Consider the following 9674-nt stretch of genomic DNA (forward strand, 5'->3'; position numbering starts at 1 on the left):
GGACTCGGGACTTGGGACTTGTTTGGTTACCCCCGGGGGGGATGGATGGGTGACGCATCTCGTGGTAACAACATCGCGCAATTTCTGCTCCGGGCACCGCTGCTGAAATCCACGGAAGTAATCTCACGTCGACGTTTCACACGGCGTTTCTCCGTGTCAACGCTCCTCGTGCGTCCTGTATGGCCCTGTGGTGACACCCAGGTCCGCGCGGTCGCGACCCGAAGATGGCCCGGGATGCGGGCGTCGTCTACCTGCTGATCGTGATCGCGCACCTGTGCTCGTGCGCGCGTTACGCCAATTATAACGAGTGTAAGTCCGAGTCGGCCAGCGAGAAAAGATTTCTCTGTCTCTTTCTTTTTTGCCATGTGTCGCTTAACCTCACCTCTACGTGTTCCTTTTTCACAGATCGCCTCGAGAGCGATAGGATCTGTCATATCCTGAACAAGAAGCACACGCTCGACATGCTTAACGGCGCCGCGGCGATCGTCACCCCGCATCACATGTTCGACCGCTGGCTCGTCAACGCTGATCGCCACTGCAGGTTCGTCTTCAGGACCGGCAAGAGCGAGGGCCTCTTCGCGGTTGTTCAGAAGATGGCTTTCCGTCGCGACGGTGATCGTTGTATCGATTACGTACGGGTGAGTATAGATAAAGACAATTGCAATTAGATAGTGTGCGGCGTCAGACTCTTGACTCTTGACACAGACGTTTTCGTTTCGTTAGTTCAAGAGAAGCGATGGCCATTACACGAAACAGATCTGTGGGGATATAGATCGTAGCCAGACAATGTATCTTCCGGTTCCTGAGCCCGAGAACGATTCGGATTACACAAATGATAGCCGGTCATACAATTATGATATGTATGCGGAATATGATCCTGTTCGACATTCTGTTGCAACATGGAAACCATGGAGTACAGAGACTGCCACAATAGAAACTGAAATATATATTTCTAAGGAAAAAGTGCCAGACGGACAATCTTTGGATCTTATTATAGCTTATACCCCATACAAAAGTATGTTCCTTTAACACATTTATATTGAATGTTACATATAAGGTCCGTTTTCTGTTACTGAACTGGCTGTACTAGTTCAGAGTTTATCTTTTTCCTTCCAATGTGGAGTAAGAAAGATAAATTCTGAACTAGTGCAGCCAGTTCGGTAACAGAAAATAAACCCATAGATTGATAACATAGATCTTATTGATAATCTATTTGTAGGTTGCAATCAGGCAGATTCCCAGGAATACAAGCTGGTCGGACAGAACAATTGCATTCGGAAGGAATACCTATGCGACAAGATCTACAACTGTCCTCACGGCATATGTTCGGACGAGGAAAATTGCGTGGTCAACGATCGATACCCCAAGGACGATACCGCCACGAAAGTCACCGTAGGAGCGGTCACTACCATGATCCTCTGTTTCATTATCTTCGTTATGTGTCTGTGGATCTGCAAGAAATCGCAAAAGTTGTGCTGGTCGTCGGATTGCGCTGGCCCGAACGCGTGCTCGCGGCCGGTTTCCTTGCCGGACGCCGACGGAGGCCAGGGATCCAATCGCGCGGTGCCGACAGCTCCTATGTTGGAAGTTGCGGTGTCCTCGCCTGTTGCGGACAAAGATCTGCCACCCAGTTACGACTCGTTGTTCCCCGAACAGAGTAATCCTGCCAGATCGTAAGTTATTGAATCCGAGGATGAACTGAGTTTGCATTAAACATACCGTCTAATGTTTTAATTAGACGCTGTGCGTTGTTACGCACCTGATGACGTAACTAGACCGATCCTTCTCTACACATACACTGTTCTTCAAAGTGCGAGCAGGATTTTATTATGAAAGAAAACGTTCTGATAAATTGGTAAATTAAATGCATGCATCAGTTTCGATTCTTCATGTAATCGACATTTCCTGGCAGCGTGAGTTAACTCGCAGCTTCAGGATGCTCTATTGATGCTACAGATAAATCAGTTATGACTGTGACGTGAAGCTACGCGACATTAACTACTGTTCTTTGTTCGTTCTTTGACAATGGATGAAGAGAGTTAGTAAATCAATGAATTGCATGCATCAATTTCAATCATTTTGTCCAAAGTAATTCCTCATAATTGAAGCATTGCTGCTCATCCACCGTCCACATCCAATTGCGCCACTGCATGCAGCACATTTATACGCTGTACTGTTATAGTACTGTTATATCAACACCATGTTCGTTGTTTCTTTTTATATATTATGAGATTATACGAAATGCAGCGGTTAATAGGTAGCTCAATTAAGTTTCTTTTTCCTTATGTATAGCTCCAAAGTTTTCGTTTCTTCACTGCAACCTCATTGAATTATGACGTCAGAAACGAGAAATAATGTGATCAATCATTTTTTTCTTGCAATATACGCTGAAGTAAATTAGGTTTTTCATACGCCATTATTAGTGTTCAACAGCATATTGCAAGAAAAAAAGTTTGACATAACTTATGATTACAGTGAAAAAACAGTAGTCTTAAATGTGAATTTCTACGGTTTGTATTATTTTCTAATATTTAAGAAATAATACTACGAGAATTTTGTTCATCGATAACGGCAACGAAGAAATAGAGGCCTCAAAACAGCTTCTTGGTATTTGATGAAATATTACAATTCCGTATCAAAATAACGGTGCAGTATTTTTTAAATACGTTAATTGAATTTACAGCTACATCTCATCAGCTTTACATCTACGCTAGTTTCCCTTATTTAAGTTATTTTATTTGCGACAATATTTGATATAATGATAATTCTCTATATATCTCGAAAAAAAAAAGAATCTGATGAGATCTGTTGTGTTCATAGACAATTGTGGTATGTGAACTCGCTATATTGTAACATACTTTGAGAATGGTACGCCTTACTTGAGTATGCGCGACATATAAATATATAAAATAATTTTTGTACGTATATAAAGCATAAAAATTTTATATAATGTATACAAGTACTGGACGTGTGCGTATATTTTTGGAGATTAAATATTATGTCTTTATAAAATGTATGTAATAAAATCATGTAAATATTCCATTTGTGATAATAAAAATCTATGTGTATATATACATACATATAATCAAATGGTTGCAATTTATTTTTTGTCTTCAGACTCCTTAGACGTATGCTCCAGTAACCATAGGTAATCGTTGATGATATGATCGATCTCAGCTGATCCAGTTCCCAACTGATGATTGTCATCGTACACCAGCATCCTGTAATGTCAAGTCTCAATAAGCGATGCGAGATTTTTATATTCTTCATGTTTAGTTTAAACACGAATGCCAACTTACTTAGCTTTCACTTTATTAATTTTGAGTCTGTTGTACCACATCGTTCCTTGAGAGCATGGTACTCGTAGATCTTTCGTTCCAATACAAATCAAGGTTGGTGCCTTGACCTTATCGACATGCACTATGGGCGAGCAATTCCTCATTTTCACAAACACGTCGCTGTCATTGGGCCAAGGACCGGTAACAATGTTGAAAAGAATACCTGCTTCCACAGCGCACCTGCAATAAAAAAAAATTAAATCACGTTAGTGATAATAGAGAATAAAAATGACGCGAATACAAACATGTTTACCTAAACCGTCGTCATAAATAATTCATGAAATTTATATAAAAAGAAAACTATGCATTTCAGTCAGGTTTAGACTAATCGCGACTATTGATACATTTGCATTGATACACGTAACGATTAAGCTTACACATTATGAAGATATGCTATTTTCTCTTCCTTAGTCAGAGCATTGCGACTGAAATACCAATATGTAATATTGAATAATTAGGACGTGAGGACTATCGTTATTAGGTATTAAATATTTCTTTACCAGTCTGGGATGTCAGATGTACCGAACATGGTAGCGATATCGATGACAGGATTTTTTGCAATTACTGCTTTAAACAGATCCTAAAATGAAGACAGCTTTTATATCGATATTCAAATTAATGGATTGTGATACAAATTTATAGTTTGACTCGCTTACTGGAGCTTGCCCACTCAAATGTGCTACCAAGAATCCACCGTGAGATCCGCCATTAAGTCCTATGCGTTTAGGATCGAGCCAAGGGTATCTCTTGATCGCTTCCTGCGTAGCAGTTATGCAATCCTTCACATCCACGTTCCCAACTTTTCCTTGAAGATACTCCACCGTTGCGCTGCCCATTCCCGTAGAACCACGATAGTTTACTAGCACTACTGCAAAACCTGAATTATACAAAATTAGTATAGTAAAACTTTTTTAAAACATTATATAAAGAAAAAGTTACGATTTGTATGTTACCTGCTGATATCAAGAAAGAAGACTCGAGAGAAAATGTATTTGCAAAATTGCTATGAGGTCCTCCATGTGGTATAACTATAAAAGGTACCGATTGATCTTTACCACTCTTTGGTCCGAAATAAATATAGTTGAATTGCTCTGAAAAGTGGAGAAACAACATTCAAATAGCTGCATCAAGAGACATTGCGCTAACCATAGACTTAGGAAGTCTATGTTGCTAACGATAATACGATTCACTTACTTATACTGTCATCGTTATCGTAACTATATTCATTAGGTTCATATATAATTTCTTCAGGACCAGGAATTTTTATTGGAAGTGTAATCGCACTTCTGGGAATATCTCCATTATTTGCCGCTTCAATGTTAAAACGACCCGCCATAAGAGTAGAATATTGCATTAAAGAAGTGTTCACAAATGCAATCACATCTCCCTTTACGTCCAGTATAGAAAGACTGCTTCTGTCGTTTCTTATCTCAGTAATATCTTTTGTTGCTGTAAAGACAGTCTTTTTAAATGACAAGAAAATATATTTCATTAAATCATAGTTTAACCAATAAAGCGTTAGTTTCTTACTTATATTCACGATGTACGAGACGATATTGTTTCTTTGAGGCGTACTGAAAAATAAGTATTGAGAATCGTCACTCCAACAACGACGAGGTAAACGACCATATATCCCATAAAATTGTCTGTTTTGACTAATTGTTTTACTTGTTCGCACTGCTTCCACGATCTCGTTATTCTAGATGTGAGATGGAACAATTAGAAACTCAAAATATTAAACATACTTTTCTTAATTTAATTTTCGACTTATAATTAATCTAATCATTAATTTATTGTAACATTACATGATCCTCTTCCACTCTCAAATCTCTCAACATAAGCTTGTGCACATTATGATGTGGAACGAGACCTGCTTCCCTCTGCAACCACACGAGATAATTTCCATCAGGGCTGATTCTAGGACTGTGCACAGCACATCCTTCATCAGACAATTTTCCTGTGTAACAAAAGTTATCATTTTTTTGCCATTTTATACAAGAGTCTTCCCTATTAATTATTTAAATATTCCTTACGATATTCTCCATTTTTCAATAAAAATATCCAAGAATATCTATTGGTGCACGCAGTAAGGCCTAAGTATAGTGGTTCATGCTTCCAAGCAACACCAATTACATCCTGATCTTTCGTCCAAATCACTTGACCGGGAGAAAGTTCATCTGGTATTCCAGATAAAATTGTAATGGTATCCATCGTCGTATCGAGAACAGCAACAACAGGTCGGTGTTTACCTACTAATTGTTCTCCCCAATGTGGTTTGTAGATATATTCATTACCCTGTACCAATAAGAAAAATAGTATCAATAAGACAATATATGTACATACAAATAGAACTCTATAATTTAAAGAAACAAGAAATAAAGTTTACCACTGTTGCTTCATCATCCTCTTTCTTCTCCTTATCTTTCTTATCCAATGATTTTTGCTTATAAAACGGTTCTGACTTAGGGAGCTTTTTTTCTGCTATGTACAGAACCTTGGTATTATCCGGAGACCATTCAAATGAACGAAATTCGGCTGTAAAAGAAGCACGTAGTTAATATATATTTAAAATATTAAAAGTTTGAGATGGAAGGTAGATACGTCGAAACTTGTACCATCGGTGTAAACATCGCCGTGGACATCCAGTGCAGATAGATCATAATTTTTCACGAAATGTTGCTTATCCCAGATTTCTATGAACTGTTTTGTAGAATTATCAATTGTGACTTGCCGCAGTACAGCTCTGCGTTCCTCATTCTTTGTCAAGGTGTACATCAACCTGTTCAAAACGGATACATCTAAAGTGTGGGCAATAAGTACATTAAACATTCTACATCATCTGCTAATGACATCCAAATTGCTTACTCTGTGGTAGTATCAATTGGAAATTGGGTAGAATCTAGAGTCAAGTCTGAATTTAATTCGTAATTCTGTAAGAAGCGTTGATCCGTCTTCCTCTCCAGATTCCTCTGCGTCCATGAGGCCTGTATGAATAACTTGCCGCTCTTAGCAGTCAAGATCTGTGCGCTGCTTAAGGACGGATACGCAGCTAACGATTTATACAGCTTCACCAATTCCTTTACCTGCAAAGATATTCTCCGTGCATAATCATTTCGCGTAACTCTGCATTGTTTAATGCTTAAAAAAAATTACTGCAAAGATCCGTAACATGAGAAACCATTGCTTACCTCTCTTAATGCCATCTTGACTCTTGCGTGTCACGTTTCAAGGTTTTTGCAAAGTACGAATGCTAAATGCACGTATGCAATTTAAGATCCTGCTTATATATCACACTGATAACGAGCAGATAACTGGCACAATTTATACTTTAAATGTCGCGTTATCTCTCTGTCACCGCGCAGCAATGAGTAAAACGCTAAGCAAAGGAAACCTGGAATATTGCATTACAACAAGTCGAACCGGTTATAAAAAGCGATGAATTATCGAACACATTTATTATATGTAGCATTTCTTTTCAAAAGTATTTGGGATAGGACTAATATCTTCCTGCGTCTCCAATTGATTGCTCGAAAGTCCAGATAACAAGGTTATATGAACGAATGGAATCCGACGCTACGTTACCGGCGTCATGTATATATATTCTTCTTCTTATTATTATTATGATGGCCGTCGAGCGCTGCTCAAATAAAGGCCAGGGCGAACTGGGGCGAACCCGAACCAATAGTCGTATAAGATGACGATGTAAATGAAACTATTTTATTATTTAAATTTGTGCAGTATTTATTTGTGCATTGTATATAAAGAATATACCAAGGAATACGTCTATAAAATTAATTTATAAATAATTTATAAATTATATTTTTATAATAAAATATATAATAACTTAAATAATACCTATAAGTTTATTTTATTTAATATTTTATTTAAATAATATATAAAAATATTAAATTAAATAATATATTACGTGATACTAATATATAAATTAAAATTTATATTAGTATCACGTAATATTAATTTACAAAATGTGTCTCTTTAATTAAGAAAGAGGACGTTTCATGCGTACTCCACGGTGCGTATGTGTATTTTAATAGATATATATATTTTATATATATATTTGAAGTTTATAAATTTCTCTCGCAATATACGGTATACAAAATTATAAACAGAACTCTATCCCAAATTTCGCAACGAAATTCTATACATATATCTATACTAAAATTTAAGCAACTTTAACGAAAGATTTTGTGCGAAATATACATCGCGGCAAAAAATGATAGACGTGTACGTTCCATTCCTCGATTCCCGAATATGCATGTATTACAATAAAATGTACACATATATTGGAAATACGTATGTAAAATTATAGATAAAACTCTTTTATATTTGTGCACGTATTATCCCAAGTAGCACAGCAAGTCACAATAACGTCAAAATGATGTCAAAATGACTGCAAAATGACGATTTTTGGTCATTTTACCATCATTTTGACGTCATTTTGATTTTATTGTGACTTGCTGTGCTACTTGGGATATTTCTTAAATATAGAAAAATCGCGCAAAAATATCTGTTCCGCGTAAACAGCCACCGTCGCCTCTATATTCCTCACGTACTGACTGTTACTACGTTTACGCGAGCGTTACTTCTGTAGTAATTTACGATACGTCCTTCGCGTAAACGGGATTTTGTAGTAACTTACGATACGTTACTCCGCGTAAACGAATGATATATCGTAAGTTACTACAGAAGTAACGCTCGCGTAAACGTAGTATGAGGGAGTTACGTAATCGCCAGGCTAATGATCACTACGTGTTAGCGATATATAGCACGCGTTTCGAGAGACAGCTACGTCGACCAGACACCACCGAGACAGAACGTAGAGAATACAGCCAGTTAAACCTGTAAAAGTTAACGAAAAATTCGGCATACGTTGATCTCTTATTGTTCGTTGAAAGTTTTCGGTATTTTTGAACCGGCCGCGGCCGCGCGCGTCGTGCCGCTTAGGAGGGGTAGGCCGTGACGTCATGCGCCGCTCCGCGCCGCCGGCGCGGCGGATCGATACGGTGACGGTGACGTAGTAGGCAGTGTAGGCACCTGCGCAGTCCGTACTAGCGGCGCGACCGTTACATTCGAAAGCTCCGTACTTTGAAGATCGGCGCGTTTTCGACGTTGTTTCTGGCGATGAGCGGACTTGTCACTTGTTTCCGTCAACGCTCGGAGTAGTGTTACCTGCGTGAGTGACTCAGTTATCATTCTTCCGAGGAATTTCGCACAGGTAGGAAGTGTTTGTGCTCCGCGCGCGCTCGTCACCGACGTCACCGTGCTTCGTGCTGTTTTCGGAACGCGCTCGTTTCGGTGATTGGCATTCCTGCTTCCTCGTTTCGTGGGCCGCGGGAATAATCGCTACGCGATCGAGTACCGCGCGCCGTGTGCCGTGTGCCGTGTGTGTATGTGTAAAACAATTTACGAGTGTATGAGGTGTTTATCGGAATGAACATGTCGCGCGACGCGCTCACTCGAGACGTCGAGGCGGAGGTATGTATGAACGACTTGCTTTGCAGTTTCGCGCTGTGATATTCGCGAGTGATAGTCGCTCCTCCCGCCATGTCTGGATTCGCGAAGAACGCTGACGTGCCGGACGTGTCGTGGGATTTAGCTCCGATTCTCTCCGTAGGGAAAAAGGGCTGAGTGATATTGATCGTGTCAAGTGATTCCGGTGATTCGATCGGTGATAACGGAACGCCGCGGCGCCGCGATACATCGCCCGTTCGTGAATGCTTCATAATCTCGGATTCTCGTATATTTCGCGTCGCGTAAGTTAGCGGCCGGCAGTCACGATTCTTCGTCGTGCATATAATAACGCAGTTTTACTTTCGCGGGATTTACGAGTTTGGTAACGTACTGTGCGTGCGATATTTAATTTCAACAGCGTATCTCTGATTGACCAAGTGCGTGTCTTTATTAACCGTCCGCTCGACTTGCGTAGTATCGCGCCAAGTTGCCAACATCTCGGAACATTAATTTCGTCGCTCATTAACAACGTAACGCCGGTAACGCGGTGATGAACGCGGAACGACGCGGAGCACGCGGCGTCGCGACTCCTTCAAATTTGCATGAGAAATTCATGTTACCCGCTTTTATATTACAGAGAAAAGTACTTTTCCTTCCCACGGGTACGACCTTGGCGAGGTGGGAAGGCTCCAGTACCCAGTACGAGGATTTTACCCAAGCAAAACTCTTGTTCTGCTTGGATAAAAATTCAAAGACGGGGAAGCTAACGTACCCTCGTCCGCCGATTTAATTGAATGAACGAACCGCAGCCGGTTCGTCGCGTTTGCTTCGGGAGTGCCGTTCAAGTAATCGGACTAAAGGACTTTT

At 39.8% G+C, this 9674-nt stretch overlaps 2 protein-coding genes across 3 annotated transcripts; one reads left to right on the plus strand and one right to left on the minus strand.

The window, feature by feature from the left end:
• The first annotated feature begins 31 nt into the window (after positions 1–31).
• LOC112456140 lies at positions 32–2825 on the plus strand. The gene is made up of 4 exons (XM_025018491.1): positions 32–309; positions 406–638; positions 724–1015; positions 1220–2825. Exons 1-4 carry the CDS (start codon positions 225–227, stop codon positions 1675–1677), a joined length of 1068 nt encoding a protein of 355 aa, XP_024874259.1. The 5' UTR covers positions 32–224; the 3' UTR covers positions 1678–2825.
• A 102-nt stretch (positions 2826–2927) lies between these two features.
• Positions 2928–6991, minus strand: LOC112456138 (acylamino-acid-releasing enzyme-like). 2 transcript variants are annotated; one of them, XM_025018487.1, is made up of 15 exons: positions 6921–6980; positions 6527–6729; positions 6204–6421; positions 5954–6117; positions 5725–5873; positions 5372–5633; positions 5144–5295; positions 4869–5037; positions 4533–4787; positions 4292–4429; positions 3995–4215; positions 3839–3918; positions 3716–3763; positions 3300–3518; positions 2928–3221 (listed from the first exon to the last, which is right to left on the minus strand). In XM_025018487.1, the coding sequence occupies exons 2-15, from the start codon at positions 6539–6541 to the stop codon at positions 3101–3103; spliced, it is 2211 nt and encodes a 736-aa protein (XP_024874255.1). In that variant the 5' UTR covers positions 6542–6729; positions 6921–6980; the 3' UTR covers positions 2928–3100. The 2 variants fall into 2 exon arrangements, with proteins under 2 accessions (XP_024874255.1, XP_024874256.1); XM_025018488.1 differs by lacking the exon at positions 3716–3763 and having other exon boundaries at positions 6527–6991.
• Between the last annotated feature and the right edge of the window lie 2683 nt (positions 6992–9674).

The sequence above is a fragment of the Temnothorax curvispinosus genome, unplaced genomic scaffold (assembly GCF_003070985.1).
Source record: "Temnothorax curvispinosus isolate PA1 unplaced genomic scaffold, ASM307098v1 QBEX01006657.1, whole genome shotgun sequence".
Taxonomy (NCBI): domain Eukaryota; kingdom Metazoa; phylum Arthropoda; class Insecta; order Hymenoptera; family Formicidae; genus Temnothorax; species Temnothorax curvispinosus.